Source organism: Petromyzon marinus, chromosome 24 (assembly GCF_048934315.1).
Source record: "Petromyzon marinus isolate PM22_M1 ecotype Great Lakes invasive population chromosome 24, UKy_Petmar_22M1.pri1.0, whole genome shotgun sequence".
NCBI lineage: Eukaryota > Metazoa > Chordata > Hyperoartia > Petromyzontiformes > Petromyzontidae > Petromyzon > Petromyzon marinus.
In genome coordinates this window covers 15,331,291-15,355,559 of record NC_133690.1, presented here as the reverse complement: position 1 = coordinate 15,355,559, position 24,269 = coordinate 15,331,291, and the positions used below count along the sequence as shown (strand labels likewise).

At 45.7% G+C, this 24,269-nt stretch overlaps 2 protein-coding genes across 5 annotated transcripts in view; one reads left to right on the top strand and one right to left on the bottom strand.

Annotated features, from left to right (window-relative positions):
* Positions 1-13,040, top strand: part of LOC116945595 (neuron navigator 2-like) — a 120,348-nt gene extending 107,308 nt beyond the window's left edge. For all 4 annotated transcript variants that reach the window (XM_076069434.1, XM_076069433.1, XM_076069432.1 and 1 more), the window contains 8 exons: positions 396-567; positions 1,449-1,684; positions 2,217-2,371; positions 5,324-5,395; positions 6,429-6,625; positions 7,360-7,478; positions 7,677-7,880; positions 9,143-13,040. In XM_076069434.1, the coding sequence (XP_075925549.1) occupies positions 396-567; positions 1,449-1,684; positions 2,217-2,371; positions 5,324-5,395; positions 6,429-6,625; positions 7,360-7,478; positions 7,677-7,880; positions 9,143-9,193 (1,206 nt within the window). In that variant the 3' untranslated portion in view covers positions 9,194-13,040. The remainder of the gene's footprint in view (positions 1-395; positions 568-1,448; positions 1,685-2,216; positions 2,372-5,323; positions 5,396-6,428; positions 6,626-7,359; positions 7,479-7,676; positions 7,881-9,142) is intronic.
* A 1,099-nt stretch (positions 13,041-14,139) lies between these two features.
* Positions 14,140-21,934, bottom strand: FSHB (follicle stimulating hormone subunit beta). The gene is made up of 3 exons (XM_032960062.2): positions 19,023-21,934; positions 18,197-18,359; positions 14,140-15,504 (listed from the first exon to the last, which is right to left on the bottom strand). Exons 1-3 carry the CDS (start codon positions 19,139-19,141, stop codon positions 15,214-15,216), a joined length of 573 nt encoding a protein of 190 aa, XP_032815953.2. The 5' UTR covers positions 19,142-21,934; the 3' UTR covers positions 14,140-15,213.
* Between the last annotated feature and the right edge of the window lie 2,335 nt (positions 21,935-24,269).

Genomic DNA, 24,269 nt, shown 5'->3' with positions numbered 1-24,269 from the left:
TTTACCAGGTAAGGCCCACTGAGCTATAAAGCTCTTTTTCAGAAATTACCTAGCAAGGACCAGTGGCCTATAATCACGTGGAAATTTACAGCAGCCAAATACTCTAAACGCAATGATGTTTAAAAAATTGTGGAGAGAAAAACCGGAGGACCAGGGGAAACAAAAATCCACGCGACCACGGGGAGAGCGAGAACATGCAAACTCGTGCATACCAGGCAAGGTTATTAACATCTCGCCACCGTGGTGCTCGTTGGAAGGCCACCGTGGCGTACTTAGAAGGCCTTCCAGCAGGACTTGGCAGGCGTTTGTCGAACTCGGTGGCCGCGGGATGTGGCCAAGAAGTGGCGGTGTTTTCGTCACTAATTCCGACGGCGGGATAACGGACGCCGGCGCAGGAATACATCATCCGCGTGGACCCCGTGTCCAGCCTGGGCCTGAGCTCGGAGAGCATCGTGGGCTACAACGTGGGGGCCGTGCGGCGCACGAGGAACTCCCCCGAGCCCGTGCCGCTGCCCTGGGACAGCCTCCCCGAAGACGGCGAGCCCTGCATCGCCATCTCGCTCAAAGGTGGGCGGTCGTTGGCAAAAGAAACGGTGACTGAGGTCCGGCCTGCCTAAATTTGAACACCATGATTACTACGATTGCTATTTATTTTCCCCAGGTGGGGCCCACTGAGATACATAACTCTTTTTTTTCACGAAGGGACCTGGCTATCACAAATGATGATAGCTCAACAAAGTGGCTTATCATGTGGAAATTTATAGCAGCCAAATACTCTAAACGCGTGATGTTGATTCTAAATGTGGAGGGAGCACCCGGAGAAAAATCGACTCGACCACGGGGAGAGAGAGAGAGAGGGACACGCAAACTCCAGGTATACAGGCGTCAGGGTCGAGATCGAACCCACGACCTCATGTATACCAATGCGAGGTAGTCAACATCTCGCCACCGTGGATCTCGGTGGTGCCAACTCAGCACTCTGACCTTCTGAGCCACCTGGACACCGCCCTGTTAATATTATTCATTTTATTAACTATATACCTTTACTCGGATCGTCCCTTGAGACAGAATATCTCATTTGCAAGGGTGTCGAGCGACGCAACTAGAGCAAACACCACGATGTAAACAACATATTCTGGATTTCAATAGGGTTATTTACGATTCAAGTCAAATTTGAAAAATGTTGGACTATGTAACTATGTTAAACTTCTTTCGCACCGTACTTAGCCAAGCGTGCTAATCGGAGTTGCCACTGTGACACCACCACACATGGCCTACTCTGTTGGAAATAACATCACAGCAAATTCTCGGTATGAACCAGGGCGGCTGTTGCGCTCGAACCGCGAATCTATGCAACGAGCGGCAAACGCGCGACTGCTCGGCCAGTGGCACTGCTCGCGATTCTGACGCTCCCTCCACCACCACCACCACCGCTACCGCCGCCACAGGCCTGGGGGAGAGTAGCCTGGACAGCCTGGCCTTCGAGGGCCTCACGCCAAAGCCGGTGCTGCAGCGCTGCTCGGGGCTGCTGCTGGACCACCGCCACCTGGTGCTGTGCGGCCCTCCCGGCAGCGGCAAGTCCTGCCTGGCGGCGCAGCTGGGCCAGTGGCTGGTGCGGCGCGCGGGGCTGCGGGTCACCGACGACACGGTCGCCACGTTCTCCGTCAACCAGTCCACGGCGGACGTGAGCGTCTCACACTCACACCAGAGCGACGTTTTGACCCGCGTAGACTAGCAAAGGATCCATAGGCCAGCAACGGACCCAAAGACCCATCGACTTATAGGAAAAACGTTTGACCTCATAGACTATGCTTAAGCAGACAGACTAAGATTGAGCCCATTGGATAATGTGGTGCCCATGGACACACATCGGACCTGCATGCTTACGTTAGATCCACAGACTTATGTAGGTGACTCATAGTGTCACTTCATAACAGACTAACTTAGCGTTTTCGTGACATGCTAATACTGCGCGCACAGTACACACAGCCTTGTTTTAGACAATGAGGGCATTTAAGGAAGGACTGATCCTCCAGTCACATTCGTGCCTTTATGTAGTCTGTAAATATAGAAATCAACTCTCGCGTGTATCATTACTCTTGTTAGCACAGGGCCATCGTCCCATGCCACCGAACTTAACCCCCCCCCGCACGTCTCCCTCCTTCCCTCTCCTCCTCCTATTCTTCTTCTTCTAACCTCACTCGCTCACGCGACAGGAGATCCGCCAGTACCTAGTGGACCTGGCGGAGCTGTGCAGCGGCGGGCTGGAGATCGGCGACGTACCACGCGTCATTATCCTCGACGGTTTGCAGGAGGCCGGCCAGCCCGGCGATTTGCTCACTCCCGCCATCAACTGCCAGCACCATGTGTTGTGAGTCTCATAATATTACTCTTATTCTTGGTTCGTTCGGTAAAGTCACGTTGAAGGGAAACAATAAAATAATAAAATATATAAACCAATGAAATTTCACACCTGATGATGACTGCTTGTGTTGCAGTCGAAACGTCGTGAGAATTTTATTGTTTTATATATATTTTATTATTTTATTGTTTCCCTTCAACGTGACTTTACCGAAAGAACCAAGAATATGAATCACTGCAGTCACGAAAGCTTTAAATCAAAATTTTATATTACTCTTATATAGTTTTTTCTATATATTTTTTAATTAAGACTCAACGTGAGCCCGATGCAAGACGCAGGTCACTGAACAAAAGTGGGAATATATTATTAATTATTATTATTGATAGGGCATGTGTGCGCAAGCGAGCGCACGCTCGCTACAGTAACGGCCTAGTTGCAGCACGTTCACCACCCTGGTTAATATTGAGGGTGCATGAATCGTAAGAAATACATGCCATCTGCTTCAGAGTGGAGGCCATATACGTCATGGCTCAAAATTGGACCAGGACAAAATCAATGACCCCCAAATTGCTATATTCATCTGTGAAACATAGCACCATCGACATAGCCTTGCGCTATGAGAATGGCGTGAACATGGAATGTACGATATTGTTATTGTCACGTGTTCTGGGTGAGTGTGATGAAATCAAATCAAATCATTACTGCGTTCAATATTTAGTACCATTCTCAAAGCGAAGGGCTGTCGTGAAGGTGCTTTGTTTCACAGGCTGTTACAGCTTTTGCAGTGGTTTCATTGTCGGAGGGGTGATGCTGCTATGTGGCTTCATCCAAGTTCCGAATTTTGCGAGTAAATTTCTCATTTTGGCAAATATGGAGCGTGATTACTCCCTTTAGAAGAAGTTCACAGGATAATTTACATCCACTGTGAAGCAGACAGCACATTTTTTCGGTTAATACACCCACGGCATTAATCAGGGTACCCGCTGGGCATGAACCACAAACCTCTGCAAACAGCGACAAATTCCCTTCCGCTCATTCATGCTGCCTTCCTTAAACACGAGAAAGTGCCACTTGATTATCCATAACCCTAGCCCGAAAGTCAAGCTCTAACCTTAACCCTATCCCAAATTCTGGCCATATCTCTGGAAATTTCAATTGCTCTAGCTTTAACTGTGGTCATAACTATAAGACCTAACAATAGAAATACTCATACTATTATATAATGAAGGCCACAACCTTATCAGTAACCAGAGCTATATTAAATTATTACATTAGCCCTGACACTAGTTATAACCCTAGCCATAAACCTTGTCCTTGGCAAGAATGATGAGGCTACGACAATAGTCGTTGCTCACATCCTCGGTTTCAACTCTCGCTCGAGCTGAAACTATATACAGCAACCGTCGCAATAACCGTTTTTGTTCATTAGTTTAATGGATTGAGCTAATTAAGCATCCAGTATCTGGGCTGGTCTGTTTTGTTGGCTCAGTTTTGCAAAAGACATCGGTCTGATTGAATCTGTTCAAAGCTGCAAGGAGCAGTTAAACAAACTACTTGTTATAAAATAATTTAAGAAAGAAGGCTGCAAAATTGAGCCGAGAATAAATATGATCGAAGGAAAATTATTATTGGTGAGACACAATTGGAAAACAAAGGAGAGACCATGCCTGGGAGGGTGATCATTGCAGAGATGGAGCAGTTAGCTTAGCTCATGTACAGCAGCCAGATGGATTGTGGCATCGCAAGACCGTAATAGATGGTGTTTGGCCAAGGGTGGGATTCATCCAGCAGTGAATAGACAGTAGCTTATGATGACGATGTTAATTCATTATGCCCCATAGCTTCTTTTTCAATGCAGTCTAAAATATTTTTTGTATAATGCAATTATACCATATGATATAAATTGGATTTGCGTAAGAGCTAACCTGGAGTTGCACACATTTTTTTTTTACATTTATTATATCCCTGTGTACCCGGGAAAGCCTCGACGAATCTCTATAACATATCATGCCTGTGTATGCAATGCAATACAAATTGGATTTATGTAGCTTTTAAATATAGCAGGGGCGCCACGGTGGTGAGATGTTAACTAACTCGCCTGGTATACAGGAGGTCGTGGGTTTGATCCCGACCCCTGATCCCTGACACCTGCTGTATATTTCGAGTTTTCGTGTCTCTCTTCCCGTGGTTGCATGGATTTTTCTCCAGGTTCTACAGTTTTCCCTCCACATTTAGGAGCATGCGTTTAGAGTATTTGGCTGCTATAAATTTCCACATGATAAGCCACTTTCTTCAGCTATTATTTGTGGCCAGGTCGCTTTTTTAAATATCTTTACAGCTCAGTGGGCCTTACCTGGTAAAATAAAAAAATGTTTCGCACCTCAAGACACTGCATGTAATAATACATCGATTCAATGATTTAAACCCAGTGGCAACGCTCACAATGAGGGGGGCACCAAATGTTTGCGTGTGTTAAAATAAAAATTGTGTGTGTGTGTGTTTGAAAATGACGTGATAATGATTTGCTCATGTTTAGGTATCGGTTAATGAAGTGAAGACAATTTTTACACATTTGGCACGGTTGGCTATGTACGGGGTGCGGCAGAAGTTCTACGTACGTACGCAGAGTCAAGTAAGAAACAGAATAAACAACTTGAGAAACCGCGCAAACAAGACGGTAAACAGCAGCTAGGATTTGAAATTGGGATGGGACATCTGTGCTGTTATGCTTAGACAGTAACAGGATCTCCCTCCACTACATGTGTGGCTGGTAACGACAATGCATGCGTGCAGTTTTACAAAGGCACGGTTTTGTATTTCATCGTAATATTTTATGACGTTGGAAAAAAATATACTTGCTGCAATGCTCAACCGGTTTCGGCTGGCATTATCTTTTTTCTGCTCTTGAGTGGTTGTAAGGGTTTTTGCTTAATGAATTTGCGTTTTTTGTTACTGCACCAGTCCCTACTTGATTGGAATCTTCGAGCAAGTTACATCCGCAACCCCCGACGTGAAGTTGCATCCCAACGTCAGGTGTGGCCTCACTCCATCATCACGACCATTATCATCACAGTGACCGCTATTATCACTCCCATCATCAGCATTGTCACCACTATGATCACTTTCGCTATCCACATCACTAGCATGTCCTTCATAACATTGTCACTTATACAAATGGTTCTCAACCGAGGGTATGGGGGGACCCCCTGCGGATATGTGGGCAATGTCCCAGGGGGTACGTGAGATGATTTATAAATGTACCTTAGACTTAAATTATCAAATTATTGATGTTAATTATTCATACATTTCTCAGAACTATGTTGGGTTAGGGGTACTCAACTTCAACAAGGGGTACACAGTAGCGAAAGAAGATTGAAAACCACTGACCTATGCTATCATCATCACTACCATCACTGCTGTCACCATCGCCACCGTCTTGTGTACACATGTGCAGGCCTGCATGTGGGGAGCAGTGGTGTAATGGTTAGCACCGTGCACTATGAACCCATCCACCCGAGGCCGATTCCCCATCCATGGCTAACAATGGTGGCAATTATCTCAACTGGTCCTGGGCCTCTCCTATGCTAACTCAGCCTCAAGCGAGCACCAGGTTAGGTGTGAAAACATCAGCAACTGGGAGACAGCTGGGGGCATGATACTGAGAACACCCCATTCTCTCTTGTGCCTTGCCGGCCTTCGTAGGTGCTCGCGAACAGCACTTGTTCCAACAGCTTGTTCCATTCCTCTCTTAAAACTCACCTTTTTTCCATAGCCCATTCCCTTCCTCTGCCTACCCCTCGCCTCTCCACTCCTTCCCGTCTCTCCCCTATAGCCCTTTCATCACCCCCCACGTGCCCTCTGTTACGGTCACTCATTCCTCGGCCCTTTGCACGCCCTCGCCATCCAAATCGCTCTATTTTTGTTACCGCTTTTAAACTTCGGGAGGTACCTCGAGCCGAGAAGCTCTCCAAATATAAAGACAAAGGCTACACGAGGGGGGGGGGAGGGGGGGGACGTGCATCCGCGTGCCCTCGAGAACACGTGTGCCATGTCCGTGCACCGCCAGGTTTGTGCTCCATGGCAGCCAAGTGGAGCCCGTCAAGGGCTTCCTGGGACGCTTCCTGCGGCGGCGCCTCGTCGAGGCCGAGGTGGATACGGCCACACGCAACTCGAACCTCGTCAAGGTGATCGAGTGGATCCCCAAGCTGTGGCGCCACCTCAACCGCTTCCTGGAGAGCCACGGGCCCGGGGGTGTGTCTGTCGGTGAGTGCCGTCGCCGTCGTCGCCAGCAGCACCTCCGATTAGCACGGTTGACTGCGTACACCCAGAGGTTCCCCTTTGGCAGGAGCTGGAGGACTGGGGTAGAACTACTTTTTGTGTTTAGTTTGTTGTCCTTCCCCGCACCCCTGATTAGCACGCGTACGCCCAGAGGTTCCCGGAGGGGCATGACCTGGAGGACTGGGATAGAACTGCTGTCATTCTTTTCCCGTCAATTCTTCCTTCTGCAACGTCCTCATTCATCAAACTGTGCCCTCGTAGAATGTGTCAAATTCATTCGGTCTATTTCATTCTGATGACTCCCATTACCATTCTTCTTTCGCCGATGCCATTCTAAATGTCTTCACTGCTCTTCTTGTCTGTCCAGCTCACTCTCCGCACCCTCCTCCATATTTGCATCTCGAACGATTCCAACCGTTGCACTTCGTCCTTTGTCACATTTCTACTCCATACAAACCTACACTCCACACCGCAAGCGTCTTCTTCCTTACTCTTTCATTCATTAATTTTGTCAACAATTGTTTCCTCTCACCGAATTCCTCTTGTCCACATTTTTTTTAAAGTAAACATTTTTTGCCACAAGGTTGTTAAAGCCCGACGCCACAATTGATAATCGTCTCTGGTTTCGTAATCCCCTTTGCAGACTCGCCGTCGGGGGATCAACATCAGTCGATGTGCGAGTGTCTGAATCGGCGGTGGCTGCGTGTGCACGCTTGCAGGCCCCCACCTCTTCCTGTCCTGCCCAATGGACGTGTCCGAGTCGCGGGTGTGGTTCGTCGATCTCTGGAACCGTTCGCTGCTTCCCTTCCTGTGCGAGGCCGTGAGGACTGGCCTGCAGGTATGAAACTACTTAAAGTGAATCAATTTTTTTTATTTTACCAGGTAAGACACACTGCAACTATATAGCTCTGTTTGAGAATGATAGCTCAACGAAGTGGCTCATCATGTGGGAATATATAGTAGCCAAATAATAAAAATGCACGTTGCTTCTAAATGTGAAGGAAAACCAAAAAACAAATGCACTTGTCTTTTGCAGATGTACGGCAAGCGGGGCGCGTGGGAGGACCCCACGCAGTGGGTGCTCGACATGTACCCGTGGGCGGCCGGCCCCGGGCGCCACGAGGCGCCGCTCCTCGCTCGGCTGCGTCCCGAGGACGCGGGCTACGACGTCCCGCAGTGCGACAACCACGCAAGCCTCCCCAAGCCCACGCCGCCCAGCGGGCCCACCGCAGACCCTCTCGTGAGTGAGGGCGCTCGCGCGCTCGCCCGTCTCACGGCTCGACGGTCGTGCGCGTGGGCGCGGTGCTCGCTTGCGCGCTCGTTCACGCCACGACGATCGGGCACATGTACGGCTCGGTTGATTGCAATGCGGTGCGCGCACTTGTACAACCGGTCACGATTCAACGCTTGCACGTGTGCGCACTCCCTCCTCGCTTGCAACTCCTAAGCAGCATGTGAGTGTAATTGGTTAGTATTTTGAGCAGCAGAGGGCAGCGTGATAAAATCCTTGCTTTCCTGTGCTTTTATGTCCCTCATCTATACTGCCCAGTCACGAAAGCTTCAAATCAAGATTATGCTGCCCATCTTCACTAATCCGCGTTGACCAGCGTAGTGAAGCAAATAACCTCTGTGACCTGCACGACAGAGGGGGAGGCACTCCCTCATTGATAATGATCATTTATTGCCCAGTGGGATTTACCCGTGGCAAAATAAACCGAACGACTAATCCAGCAGTGGATTGACAAAAGGCCGTACGTGTACATCTAGAAACGTTTCACGTATTATATTCTTACCTTTTCTAGATGTAAAGCTTTTGTGACTGCTAGGATCCATACTCTTTAGTTCTATTGGGTAAAGTCACGTAGGTGAAAATAAAATAACAAAAAATCACGACGTTTCGGCCACAACACAAGCGGCCTTCATCAGGTGAAGGGACGAGACTGTCTGGAGGACAGACAGTCTCGTCCTACGTGACTTTACCCAATAGAACCAAAGAGTATATTCTTAGCTCTTTCGGTAAAGTCACGTTGAAGGGAAACAATAAAATAATAAAATATATATAAAACAAAAAAAATTCTCACCAGGTTTCGACCATAACACAAACGGTCATCATCAGGTGTGAAAACCAACGGCAAGAAAGGTTTTTACACCTAATGTTGACCGTTTGTGTTATGGTCGAAACCTCGTGAGAATTTTTATTGTTTTATATATTATTATTTTATTGTTTCCCTTCAACGTGACTTTACCGAAAGAGCTAAGAATATGAATTACTGCAGTCACGAAAGCTTTAAATCAAAATTTAGTTTCACAAATTGTGAAGAATGTCACCTCACGTGAACAATTCGCTGCACGTATCGCGAGCGCGCGAATCGATCACAGCCAATGAATCCCATCAGCAGCAGCAGCACCGTGTCGCCAACGGCAGCGCCGTCACCGACCATCGGCAGCGTGCGGCACAGGAGTGTGTTCATGTTCTCTCCCGCCTCCCTCCTTTCCTTGCAGATGAATATGCTGCTGAAGCTGAAAGAGGCCGCCGACAGCTCCCAGAGCTAGACGCGTGCGTGGGCGCGCGCATGGGTACGTGCGTGCGTGTGTGCGACGGGGCGATGCCAGCCGCAGAGCGGCTGACCCGGAGATCCGCAAGGTGACCGCCCGGCCTCGTTGCCGAGCGGCCCGCTGACCGCGATGCCGTCGCAACAAACAAAAAAAGTGCAAAATCGGCGACCGCAAACGGCCAAAATTGTTCGCTTCTGTTGCACAGAGAGGGGGGGGTAAAAATCTTGGCACCTCAGTTCTCTGTAATTGTGTCGTTTTGAGATACCTTTAAAAAATATATATCGAGGGCAATTTTTTTTCTTCTGACAGAAAATGCACACGCACGTGTTCATTTGGTTCGTGTCAACGGAACGATCTCGTGCGGCCACACAGGAAGGAAGGTTTGGCCACGGTGCCTGATGCAGTTTAATTTCGCGGTGTTAATGCCAGATGCCCCACAAGCGCGAGTAACGCTCTGAAGTCTGTCACTTTGTGAAGAGGTGCTACAACAACGTGACTTGTCGGGTGGAAGGTAGTGATCTGTGACTCTTGTTGTCAGCAAATTTAAGAGTGATTGAAAGGGTAGCAAAAAAAGTCGCTACTTAAAAAGCCCAAAACTGTTCCTCTTGAAAGTAAAACAAATACAAAACATTGTTGTTATTGTACATAAGACAAAGTTTGGTGATGATTTACTGCACTTTAGACTAAAAAGGTTTAAAAATAGTAATAATAAAAGAATTACCTTATATTAATTTATTACCATATTAGGAACACAAGATATATATACTGTGCGAGGAAGTAACAGAAATTTGATTTAAAGTTGTGCACCGGCGATGATGGTGTTTGTTCCAACTCGACAAATTCACAAGATTGGTGCTTAAACTAATAATATGCCTTTGCTTGAGGTTACTAAGCTAGAGGTAACGAAGCACATGCACACACCAGAAAGGGTCCCGGGCACTCTTCGTGTTTCACGTCTTAAGTTTGTTACGACGTCAGCGGACTATTAAATAACCACACGTAGTAAGAAGAGTGGGCAGTAGTCGAGTTAGTATTGCTACCAGGCCAAACAAACACACCTTTCCAGTGCATTTATCAATATGATTGTATGACTCTTTATTTATTTACTAAATCATTTTTTTATATTACGACATTATTTTTTTTATATTTTATAAGGGGTGTGTTTCTGTCCGTTTGTGTGTGTGTGTGTGCGCGCGTGTACATTGTGCATTATACAGTATTGCTTAGTTTCAGGTAAAGCAGGTGCTTTTGAATACAGATTGTGCCACACCAAGCCATAGTCATTATACAGGTGCTATGAAATGTGCGGTGTGGGTTTTTTTTAGAGATTATATAATACAAGTACTCTTTGTAACTCATTCACCGGTCTAACAACATTACGTGCAAATAAATTAACAAGTGGGCACTCATGCACAATTGCGCACATGCACAAACAAGCACACACACGAAACAAAGACTGCCTACTTGACCCCCATGGAATGCTGGACCAAGTACTGTTAGCGACCACTCATTAAAACCAGCATGGCACAGGTGACAATGCTTGGGCCAGAATCATGCCTGACCATCTTTATCTTCCCAGAACTGATGTTGACTGCACCATGCTAGGTATAGGGTTTTCGAGACCGAGGCAACAGATGTCCAGATATCGAAACCAAGTTTCGAGGTTCATTCATAATATTGGAGCTTACTGATTATTATGCCACCACGTTCCCAGCACAAAACAAACCCCTTGGTCAATTAGACTATTGGACCACGTGTTTTTAGTGAGTTGCTTTTTAGGCGAACACGGCATGCACGGCAGTGGTGTAGCCAGTGTCATGATGGGCCGTCTTTGTCTCTCTATTACTGATGTTTACACGATGCAACTGGTACTCATTCAAGGCTGAATTAGACCTATGGGAAGCCCATGACATGTTCAAATACCACTTTGCCACTGATGTCAGGTCACGAGGTGTGTAGCGCAGTGCCACAATAACTGTGCCAACGCTCCCCGCGACGCACACGTGTACATATACACACGCACAAGAGGCATACCTGGTAACGCAAACGTAAACTGGCTTTAGCACTCCTAATGTCTTTTACTTTCACCCGATGTTCAAATTCTTACCATTGGACATGCGGTTTGTTTGGCCTGTACACACGGTAGCCGAGTTCTTAAACAATCTTTTTTTTAATTATTGAACAAAGGCAACGAGTAGCATTTTTACTTCGCATTCAAATGGCACTGCAAAGAGGTTTTTGTACAATTTTCTTAATTTCCACTGAGTGTGTTTCACTCACTGTACCTGTGTCCGAAGGCTAATTTAAAACCTTTCCAGTGCTAAAGAAAAAAAAACCGTAAACTTAAAAAAAACTATAAAAATTCAATAAATCAATAACTCTTGCATTTTAGGCAAGACTTTAGTATTTTGTACTGTGGTATGTTTGTTATGGGCCTGTTTTATTGCTCATGCTAGTAATGTCCCAGTAGTTTATGCTATTTATTGCTTCGTCACAATGCAATTCTCTAAATTCACCTGGTATTGCATTCAAGAAACCCTTAACAACACGGAATAGTCCTGCAACCTTGTCTTGACAGACAGGCGTGACACTGTCATATTAATAATGACGGTGATGATGTCGAACTTTTGAATAGCGCCTTTCATTTAACTCAGTCTAGGCAGCTGTAAAAAAAAAAAGATATGCACAGAGCTTCATGCAGGAGATAAATGCAGCGCAATGGCCGACTGACATTCAATCAAATAAAAAAAGATACGACTTAAAATCTGACACGCAATCTCTGTGGATGGATTTAAGTGATGACTTACAACTTTTTTTTGTAAAACCAGTGACCGTATCATCGACATTAATTTTAATCAGATGTTTAAATTGGATATCTTTCTTTGCCAAGTCCATTGGTGGATATACGCTTCAACATCGTTGCCTATACTTTTATAATCTGTATTTCGTCAGTTTTAATGAGACAGCTTTAGAGAAATATTTCGTTATTGCAACAATGCCACGCGGCCACTGTTCGGCACTGAGCGAAGCAAAACACCACCGAGGGTAATGTTTTTTTTATTATTTGTTCGTTCTTAACGCTCACTCGTCCAGACATGTTTCATTGTCATGTTTACACTGATGAAGGCACTCTCTTAAAAGCATGTCCGAGTGCTCTGTGACGGAACACCACAAGTGGGGGGTTAATGGGGGGTGGGGGGGGGAGAAATGGGGGGTGGGTTAGTGGGGGGTTAGTGATGGGGGGGGGGGGAGTCCAGGGCTTAATTTCTCACTGAATATTTTCTGGCCCGATGGCAGACTGGGAGGTGGAACATGACTTCGCTGTAGCCACATTAAAGGGGTGTTATTGACCGTGGCGTGTCGGGGTGGAGGTGTGTGTGTGACAATATTTTTTGGAGCTCAGCCCCCTGGACATCTCTCCAGCTGAAATTAAGCCCTGGTTTTTGGCTTTTGGAAGTCAGTATAACGGCCGACTCGATACTTTCAACAACAAAAAACAACGGAAAAATCGTCGCTATCGGATGGGAAAGAAATAACAACACCCAAGTCCAACCTTAACGTTCATTGATTCCTTGCTGTAGAGCTGTTATGAGCTAGTGGAGGCTTGGCAGAGACCTTGTGTGTGTGTGTTGTGGGTCGCGCGGCACGTGTCCGTAACATGCTTCACGGCTCCCTAAGAAGGTGAACTCTTGTCGGCTCGTTATCACTACTAGCATATTCATTCATTCTGTACTTACTGTTACGTATCGCGCAGCATTACGCTATGGTTCATTATTGTACTCGTGCAGTGCGAGTAGGTAAACCTAACTGGTCCTGAAATAAAAAAAAAATGCAAAAAAAAGTTCACAGCTTGGGGCGGTGTCATTTGTGATCATCACAACACGGTCTGCGGTGTGGTTGTTTGCGTGTCCTTCGTGCCCTTTGCGTCGATTTTAAGTAAATATAGCCGGTGTAGGCTCACCTGCAATGAATCACGTGTATAATTGTGCACTCTGCAACGTATGCGAATCTAAGAAACTTTTTTTTTAGTATTACGTGTCACATCTGTACTAACTACGGGATAGACAGATGCGTTTTTTGTATTCTAAGTGAAGGTTAACGGTGATCAGCGATTGGACCCCGACCCCCACGTACTCAGCTTTATATTACATTAGCTCCAATAATATATAACTGTTAAATTTAAATCACTGGAATGTAAATAGATTTACAGGAACTGGTAATGCCAATTGACTGTTAATTAAGTTATTGGCGGTAATGAAGATATGCACAACTCAGAATTTGATATTTAAAGTTGATTTCAACGTATAAAATACTTATAATAATTGGGTCTGGATTTATCAACACTGGCGCTCAATCCCATGGACAGGGGGATTGAGGTGCGGTGTTGTGACGTGGGGGGGTGTTTCTGATCGCTGTTTGCAAATACGTAACTACCCTTTCAGAAGAGCGCGTTGAAATAAAGTTCCGACGTTTCACAACCCCCCCCCCCCCCACGGTGCTCAGCTGTTGTGGAGTCGCCCCACTTCTCCGGAGGACAGAACGCAACGCAGACTTCCTACTCACCTACCTGTCAACCCATACGGTTTACCCCGTGTTCTCGTACAGGGAAATTGACTGTTTAGGTCCATACGGCGTACAGCCGTTTCAATAGGGGCAAAAACATGTTTTTTATCTATTTGTTTGCGTTTCTCCCTTGTGATGGGACTTTGTAAGATGAACGTTGAGATTTATAAGGGCACTGGGGGACCAATAAGGTGTAGATTCGTCTGTAATAAGGTAGATACTGATAAGGCGTCGAGAGGTACAGTATGTACTCATCGCCTCCGAACTTTTTTTTCTGTTGTCTATTTCGCTAATCTGTCCCCTCCCCCTCGCAAGGATCCACGATGGGAGTAGAGGGACAGGGTGGACTGGCGACACGAAGACAAATCAACACCAATATGCAACGTTAAGATGTTTATTCTTTGCAACATTCCAATATTGTTTTCCTGTGGGGTGATGCACAACAATAGTACTCTTTTTGGAAGCTTCAAAGTAAAAATTACATTTGACTCAAGTGCTGCTGAGTTCATGGGACTTGGATTACAGTAGTTAGAAATTATTTTCACTGTTTGAAAGTGGAACTTTTACAAGAATCCATGACAATAACACTCAACTACATCAACTTTGAAAGCAGTCAAGAGGCCTTCACGAAAGTAATCAGCCATTGTGCAAGAGTGCAGCAAATGTTTTATCAATATTTGTCAGTAAGGGAACATTAAAAGAAAATGCTTCGGAAAATAATAGCTACAACAACGTTAAAACACTCCTTCAAACGACCAAGCACATAACAATATATATTTCTACCACTGAAACACTACCAAAGACACTGGTGGTGGTGGAAATGTGCTTTGTGTACTCATTCCATAATACCACTGCCAACATTGCTCCTTCAATGTAAGATGTGTTATTTGGAAAGCTTCTATTATTCACCCGCATAGCATTCACTTGTGGTGCGTCTTATAATCGGGTTGGTGCGCCAGATTTTTATAACTTTATTGGCACCGGGCATAGGTTTTGGATGTTTCTTTCCAGATCATAACGATTCACACACACACCCTCCACCACAATGCGAACAATTATTACAATTCTTGGTCGCTACTTCATTCAACAACATCGTTTCTCAATTGGTGTTGTTTGTCTCGTTGCTATTACTTTATATACCCTCTATTAAATACACAAACATTTATCGGCACATCATTTGCTTACCGTTACATACATTAAGGTTAGCCTTTTCAAGCCTGCAAAATAATTTGACCTGGTTAAAAAGTGCGGGGTCTGTATTCAAACCAATGGCTAAATGAAAGCACATACAAAAACACGGAACAGCCACATAAAGCTCACATGAAGAGATTATGATTTAAATTTGGCTCTATCGTAAACATTAAAAACGCAATGCCAGTCGATCACATCCCTCGAGTTTAGACAATTTAGCAGCCCCCCCCCCACCACCCCATGAACCCTCCGTTAACCTCTTCTTAAACCCGGTAGCTGCCCGCAGCTGGCACGGTTTCGTTGGTCAGATCGACTCCAAGCGGTGGCCCCTTGATCTGGCTCGGGTGGCTGCAGTAGTCGGGTCTCAGGCTGCGCACGGTGCAGTCGGTGGTGTCGGTCTGGCATTGGCTGCACTGGCAGCTGAGCGCCACCGGATAGTGGAGGGTCGGGTCAACGCCGGGGTCACAGCCGTGCAGGGTCACGGTCTCGTAGCCCACGTCCGTGTACGTGCACACCTCCTGGGCAATCTTCCTCATATTGTGCCCGATCAGTTGCTGTGGAAAGAAGCGATTGGGGCAAGCTTGCTGAGAGGTGAACGTTTGAATCGGTGAACATGTGCAGCAGGTTAATAATATACTAACGGTGCGGTGCATCATTGGAAACTGCGAAGGCAAGTAGTGGGCTTGGGCAGGACACGTCGCGCCTATAACTGATAATAACCCATGGTCAAATAATAATAATAACGGAGTGGTAGGCAAGTACATGAATAAATAATTAAGTAAACAAATTTCCGTATACACACATTATCTTGAGTGTTGGGTTAAACAGTGTCCTATAATGTATATGGAATGCTCTTACCAATAAAATCTGGCAATCCAACAGAATTTGTTTAACAAGCGTGGCCGGTTAATAATTTGACTTCTCAAACAAATGCTGTTTGGCTATTTTGGTCTTGAAAACCAATATACTGACAGATGAAAAATAATTGAACGTTTTGGCGGTACACCGGTGCAGCATAACACACCGGTCCTCATAAAACAGTCTAAAATCAACATTTGAATCAGTAAATATGTTAATCAGGCTTCAATTGACTCTGTTGCCAAATTTAACGCGCTTTGAAGATGTATTCAGCCTACTGAGACTTGTTTTAAAAAATGTCAATATTGACCGTTGATTTGGGTCCGTTGAATCGAGGAAGCGTCGGACCAAGTCTAGGGCACGAGGAGTCAAATCTGCCTTTGGAACACTGAGCAGCCAATCGGCAACAGACTGTGAAGCTTCGTGTTCAGCCGCTCGCAACGTTCGCCTTCCGACTGCTTCGACGCCACGCGAACTGATTTTGACCGCACCACCTCGCAAGATAAACAATGATTGCGAAATGTTTGCTTTGTTTTTATACCGCGCACCGATGTACCGCAAATACGTTATAACAGGTCCCTGCAGGGTGGGCTGGTAGGAACATTGGAATTTTTTTTTACACCCAACAGCACGAGATTTCACTTCGTTAAAGTATTGAAAGGGGACGGACGGACACATTAATCTATTGCAGGCTGGTACACTCAGTTTACAACTTCGTTCCTACCAGTATTAGTATTTATATGTGGAGACCCAGAGCTGAGTGAGCTCTGCTTATACAAACTGATTAGATTGGTGATTGTATTTAATGTTGGGATTATGCAGTACTATACACGGTCATATAAGACAGTGAGAACTCATGTAATATGTGCTTTAAAAAAAAGAATTGGAAATTAATGAAAATTATGGAAATATTTATTACGAAATGAAAAATGACCTGTAATTAGTGCCTCCCGTGTATGTATGGTTGAACTTCTTTCGCACCGTATGTAGCCAACCGTGCTATTCGGAGGTGCAGGAAAGGGTAAACTAACATACAACATAAACGATAAGTCAGCCATTATTGTACCGCTCCTCAAAACATCTTCCTTTGCGACCTTTCCTGCCAACTACTGCCCCAATATTCTTTCTCCCCTATTTCTCCAAACTCTTAGAACGCCTGGCACACTCTCGTCTTGCTCGCTACGTATCTTCAAACTCTCTCTACCCCCAATTCCAATCTGGTTTTCGTCCCTCTCATTCAACCGCAACGGCTCTTCTTTCGGTTCAGAATCACCTTGCTAACTCTGCTCATGTTGGTCTCTCTCTCTCTCTTCTATTCTTATAACTCTTCGATCTGTCCTCAGCTTTTGACACGGTTGACAATCCGACTCTTTATACTCTTTGGTTTTATTCGGTAAAGTCACGTAGGTAAAAAACTAATTAATTGTTTATTTTATTTTAATTTGTTTTTTACCTACGTGACTTTACCGAATAAAATCAAAGAGTATGAATTCTTGCAGTCACGAAAGCTTCAAATCTAAAATCCGACTCTTTACTCTCTCTCGGTATCTCCGCCACACCACTTTCCTGGCTACAGTCCTATCTCTCTCTGCGCACCTCTCATTCAATCATTGCCCCCCCCCCCCCCCACCTCCAGCCCCCTTCACTGTTGGCGTTTCACAAGGATCTGTTCTTAACCCCCCACTTTTATCTCTATACTTCACCACTTGCATCTCTCCTTTCTTCGCGGCACTCCCCCATCATTTATTGGCAGATGACATCCACATTTTCTCTTCTCCTGTCCTCCCTTTGCTCCCCTGACTTCGCCCACCGCATCTCACCATGCCTGGTTTATATCCAGACTTGGACGTGACGCCACTTTCTGTCCATCAACCCTTCCAAAACTCAAATGATCTTTTCCCCTGCCTCCAGTTCCCCTCCTCCATGTCCCACCATTGCTTTCCCTCCCTTTTCTACTTCATCAGCCCGCAACCGTGGTGTTATCTTTAACTCTCTCCTTTGTATATGACTCCATATATGACTCCATATACAAAGGCGTCGTTAAGTGTTCAGTAATTCAAGCCAACCTCACTGCTTGCTTCAACAACCGGCGTATTATCCGGATTATAAGGCGCACCATTCGCAACATTTCGGCTGAATATTATAATCCGATAGCGCAATGCGTACGTGTAATGTGTTAACAGAAGTGTACAGCACTACTGATACTGGGGGGGGGGGGACTTTTAGTTCGCTTCTTACTTTCCGGAGCAGCTAATAATCCGGAGAATACGGCAAATAATGCATCGGTAAGTCCACCAGAGGACACGATCTGTACCGTAATTGAACGCGTAACTTTAGCCATTCGCTTCCTCGAGCTGAAGAAGAGAGAATCCACGGGGGGGGCCTTACCCAGGTGTAGCAGTAGCCACTGCAGACGGTGGTGTTGATGTAACGACACTCGGCGCAGCCACTCTTCTCCACCGCTATGGTGGTGTTGTGCAGCTTGCACAAGGAGTTGGAGTAAGCCACCTCGAGCCACAGAGCCAGTTGGAACAGCTGAAGGGGACCCATCCTGAAACGACATGCCGGTTTTAAAAGTGATGGCAGAGGTTTGTTTTGTATGCGGATCGCGATTATTTTTTTTGCGAGAGATAAAGACACAGATGACAGCGTATGACGCGGGTGGTGTGGTCAGAACCGTACCCCGGCCGCCTTTGTCTCTCCACAGTTCCTATTGTTTACACACCGCACTAGAATACTAATTTAATGCTGAGTCGATGTAGGAAGGAGCCTCAGCATCGATGTAGAGAATATACACACACAATGATTTGTGTGCAGTTGGAGTGATGTCGCCGTTTATTACAGCCCAGGTAAAGGTGCAGCCCTGCAATTGCTTGCTTACGGTACTGCTGGGGAGATGAACGTCTATTAGACGTAGCTCTATAGTCGAGGGTATTAGGCCTACTCTTGCACGCTGGCCAGATGCCTTGAAATAGCTGATAGTACCAATGACCAAAAGAATTGCTCAAATTAAATATTCTGTCTTCAGTAATTTCAAAAAGTCAAGAAATGTTATGGAGAAAAACATGTTAAGTACGCACTGCATCTGTATTATATATGTGCATGCTGTTATGTAACATATATCTCAGAGTAATGTGTGTGGATGTATGTATGTATGAATAATCACTTATCGACTACGCTTGGAAACATGCTTACGGCGATACTGTTACGTTACCTTTTGTTTTGGAGTGGGTGCAGAGTTGCTGTTGTTCTGTGAATGAATGAATGGGCTGAGTGCAGATAAACTGAATGCAGCGCTAACGTGGGTCTTATATACTTGGAGCCGCCGATCATGGTTGGGTTTAGGCTGCTATTATAAATATGTTAATCACATCTTGGCACATTGTCAGCTTCTGCCACGGCAAGGCTGTAATTTAAAAACAAATACTGAAATGGAAAATAAAAGGTAATCTTTTATTTGATGAAATTTCGCCGAGCATAGAGTTTTCTTTCAGCCTGTAGTGCCAAAACTGAACTGACGTGTTGAGAACAACAGAGAGCAAGTCGGGGAGAATAATGCCTGATTATAATCTTACAACAACTAATTCACCTACCTGCTCGCATAGGTTTTGATGTTAACTGTCGTGGTTTTTGTTGGCCTCAAATTGACTGTGCTTTGACTGTTGTATTTGTTGAAGTTCTATTTGCATTGCACAAGTCTGTGATCGTTGCCTTCATTTGAATTTGTTAAGGACCGACACCTCTGACATTCTATGATGTGTCCGTTACGATCAAGCCAATCTCGCTCCTGAATTGACTGCTGGTTCTCCTGCACGTCCACTTTGTACGTATGCATGTTGAACTTCTTTCGCACCGCACGTAGCCAATTTGTGCGAATCGGAGGTGCGTGGGAAGGACAAAAAACTAAACACACGCACAAAAAGGTTCGTGAATAGGTCAGATGTTGCACATATCTCATCATCAATTGCATAGGTCCCTTGTTCCTCGCAGTCAAAATGAAAGCACAACGCTTTGACAAAAACCACAGTTGCTGTGACGGTCTCGCAGATGGACAAATGCGCTTTTACTCCATAAACATCGCGAATAAAGTAAATCTAGACGTTAATTTAACATTGTAAACTTTTCCTCGTCCATATTCCATATTTCTTCCGCAATAATTGACATGACAATTATGTTCATTTTGAGTTCATCGAATGACTGAATCGTTTTATGTGCAGTTCTTGACAACCTTGTGCACTATAACGTTCATATATTGAAATGGTTATGCACATCGGGCTATGTTGAGTGAACTGCAGGCGAACATTTTTTTTAAAAGTAACATTTATTAATGCTAGAAGTACAGAAAAGCACTACAGCAATACAATAACAATTAAAAATAGCATTACAGTAATTATCCGATCCACTTCTCCCCCTTTTGGCGTTGTTTCGCAAATACATCGTCACTTTATCAACACCGCTACCCGATTTGCGTCGCCTCAACCCGCACTTACGTCGCTGACAGCATCGTTCATCCTTTCTCGTTATCCGTCGCCTCTCATGCTTCGCCTCCTCCACCACCACCACCCACTACTTACCCCTGTAAATCGATTTGATTCACATCGTTTCCGATATTCGTCGTCGCACCTTTCAGGAATGCAAAGCTGTGGGAAACTGATAACACGATTGACGTTTTGTGAAATTTGGTAAGGTTATCGTATCACGTGGTAACGCAGGAACCCTCATATTACATTGCAATAGCTATAGCAACAGATTTCGTTAGCTTTGCCTGACATTTTACATGCATAGATGAACTACGGAGCTGGTAGTCGCCAGGTGTTGGCTGTAAATTGATCGAACCAAAAATGCTCGCTCCTGGATTTCTACCTACGTGTCTTTACCGAAAGAACCAACGAGTATGGATTTATATTGCCGAAAGATTGGGTAACGTCTCATTGCCGTGACTACAATAAATATATTGTGGAGCTTGTCTGAAAGTGTCCTCCAAAGCATCAGGTGCTCTCATGCACTTCGGGAGGAGATGGTCGCCATTCATGTGCACCTTGATCTACGAATTAAATGCGCTTCGCAAATGTAAAACTATTGCCATTGATGATTTGAATGAGCTACTATTAATTTTCAAGTAGTACGTGTGTGCGTGAGCCGAGGATCAAAGAACTGGACAAATAAAGGCTGCAAGGTGCGGTAAAAGGTGAAATGTGAGCAAAGAAAAAGACATCTCTAACACGTTTTCAAAACAAAATAAGCGATTGTTGTTGGAGGGATGCAACTGAAAAAAAAACAGAACAGTACATACGAGGGCCAATACCATAGAAATGTCTTTTTTTATTTTAATCTCTCAGCATGTCCAGCCTTCCCCCCATCTCCGCGGGTTTTCATGCCCCACGAATATAATAAGGCCCATGTGTTGTATGCACCGTATGTGTTAGACTTCTTTCGCACCGTACGTAACCAACCGTGATTCATGTGTTTTTTTTCTGACTTTATATGTGAACGAAAAGACACAAATTCGCCCGTTTTCTCATTGAAAATAGGTCAATTTCAAAATATCACTGTCCTGGTCACAAAAGCAAAGTTTGTGGGGAATAATAGTAATTTTCTATACTTTTTATGCATAAGCAATTACGAAATAACACTTACTACCCAGGAACAAAAAAATTGTTACGCAGTGTAATGGGAGGCGTTGAGGTGGATGTCTGTTGAGGTGGTTGTCTGTCCGACTGTCCCGGTATAAACGCAACTGCTATATAGAAAACTAATAATTATGCATTACTACTATTATACCAGTTGACACAATGCGATTATAGGATAAAATTAGGATTTAAATATACACTGTACATACAATATTTTACCTTTTTAAACAATTTTATACAATTTCGATATACATTTATCGTCTAAATGCCACGGTGCCATCAAGACACCTCATGTCATCGGTGTGCCCCGATTTTGCGAGTGAAGACCTTTTTTTTCCCCCCGCGTGCAAATCATGCGCACAAATCACGCGCACATTAACCCACTCACGCCGGCTTGTCCCGGCTCTCACAGTCGGGCATATTGTGCTGAATACACCACGTGACGCCGCCGTTGACCCTGGCCACTGACCGAGCAACCCAACGTTCATACCAGCTCCCTCCGCAGGAATGTGTTAAACGTTGAGTTTTATAAGGGCACCACGGGGTGACCAGCCCCTCCCCACCCAGCCCCTCCCCACCCAGCCCCTCCCTCCCCACCCAGCCCCTCCCTCCCCACCCAGCCCCTCCCTCCCCACCCAGCCCCTCCCTCCTCACCCTCTCCACCCTCCCCTCCCCACCCAGCCCCTCCCCACCCAGCCCCTCCCCTCCCCACCCAGCCCCTCCCTACCCAGCCCCTCCCTCCCCACCCTGCCCTTACCACCCAGCCCCTCCCTCCCCACCCTCCCCTCTCCACCCAGCCCCACCCCTCCCATTTGTGGATGCACGACGGACGGACGGACACAATAATCCCCTGTGGGCTGGTGGTGTAACCAGGAGGTTTCCTACACAGTACAATCGCGTTACGTTTAGCGTCATCAATCAAACCGACAAACACAACATACATGACGCGAACGAGACGGTGAGTAACGGCGAGGATTCTCAGTCGCGATGGGACATCCGTGCCGTCACGATTAGACGTAACATCGCTCTGGCGATGTGGCTAGGGCAATGGCTACGTGAAATTCTAGAAGGCCAATGGGGGGTGGGTTTCCTAATAGTAGAATCCCAATCGACGTCGGGAAAATGTATTCACTGCCATGACTCAATCGTTCGGGGTTTTTTTTTAAACTTACGTTTTCGTGTGAGCGCCCGTATGAATGATGCGTTTGCATTTAACGGTCTGCCAACGAAGGTTTGAAGGCCATTGCGCATTATTATCTCTCTTGTCCAGCTGTCTTGTGTCGAGAGGGCACAGTAACGCTCGTCAAGGTGATCCCATAGGAGCAAAGCTTAAGTTGAAAGTCGTTTAGCTTTTGGGGTGCTCACCCCATAGAAAAGGGGCCGTCCATAAATGACGTCACGCGATTTTGGACGATTTTTGACCCCCCCACCCCCGTCGTCACAAAAAGTCAGACCCCCCCCTTCAAATATGACGTCACAAAGCTATGCCCCCCCCCCCTCCAAAATAAAATGCTTCAAATCGCTTTAAACTATTGTCATTGTAGTGCGTATTTAATGTGGCATTGCACTCTGTTGTAGGAGAAAACATTAAAAAGTATATTTATGAAGTAGAACGTGTTTATATTTAAAGTTGCGCATTTTGATGTGACGTCACATCTCTCACCCCCCCCCCCCCTTGTCACATAGTCACAAATGTCTGACCCCCCCCCTCCCTAGGTGCGTGACGTCATTTATGGACAGCCCCAAAGCCTCGACATTGATCTTCGGGTTGGCCCTGTCTTCCCCGGCAAGACCACGGAACACCAACCCCGTTGTCTCGCTGCTGGACTGCTTACTGGCCGAGCACGAGCACTTACCTTTATCGCGAAGTCAATATTTCCAGGTCTCCATCGCTTTATGCGGTTAGTAGTAGATGCGTTTCCAAAAAGAAAAAAAGGTCGCACAAAGCGAAACGGCACGAGAGGCAGCTGCCTGGATTTCGCGATTGCTCGCACCAATGCTGGTGGAAGACCCCTTCCACTCGAGGTAGCTTGAGAGCTCCTCTTGGTGTAGAACAGTGTTCTTCACGCATTTTCAGAGCGAGGGAGGTGGGGCACTTTAGCCGATAAGACTTCATCACCTGTCAACCCATACGGTTTACCCGCATTTTTGTACAGGGAAATTGAGTTGTTAGGTCCATATGGCGCACAGCCGTTTCAATACGGGCACAAAAAAATGTGTCTATTTGTTTGTGTTTCTCCCTTGTGATGGGACTTTGTAGTAGGATGAACGTTGAGATGTATAATGACACTGGGTGACCAATAAGGTCTGAATTGGTCTGTAATAATGTAGGCACTGGTAAGGGGTTGACAGGTGTGTCATCAGTGCGAGGGTCACCACACCACCTGCAAGGGGCGTCTTCACACGTTGTGAATTGTTGGGAAGCCGCACTAAAGGCCACCAGAGGGCATCCAGTGGCCCCGTGGCCTTGCAATGAAAATCACGGGCCTACAGGTATTTGGCATCCCGTTGCGTGCCGAACCAGACGTGTTAGAATACATGCGAAAACACAGTAACTTATGAAAAAACATGCGAGAAAAGTTTTTTTTGTATATTCATCATGCTGTAGATGTATGTGTGCAAGCATGCTTAATCATCGAATACATTTGAAAAAGTTAACGATACTGTATTGTTACTTTACCTTCTGTTTGGGGTGTGTAGAGTTGTGTTTTGTGAATGGTCTGTGTAGAGACTGAGGAGAGCGTTTAATGTAGATCTTGTATACTGAAGGCCACCGATTGTGGTTCATTAGTGCTATCTAAACATCGGGTATTCACATACAGTACTGTACC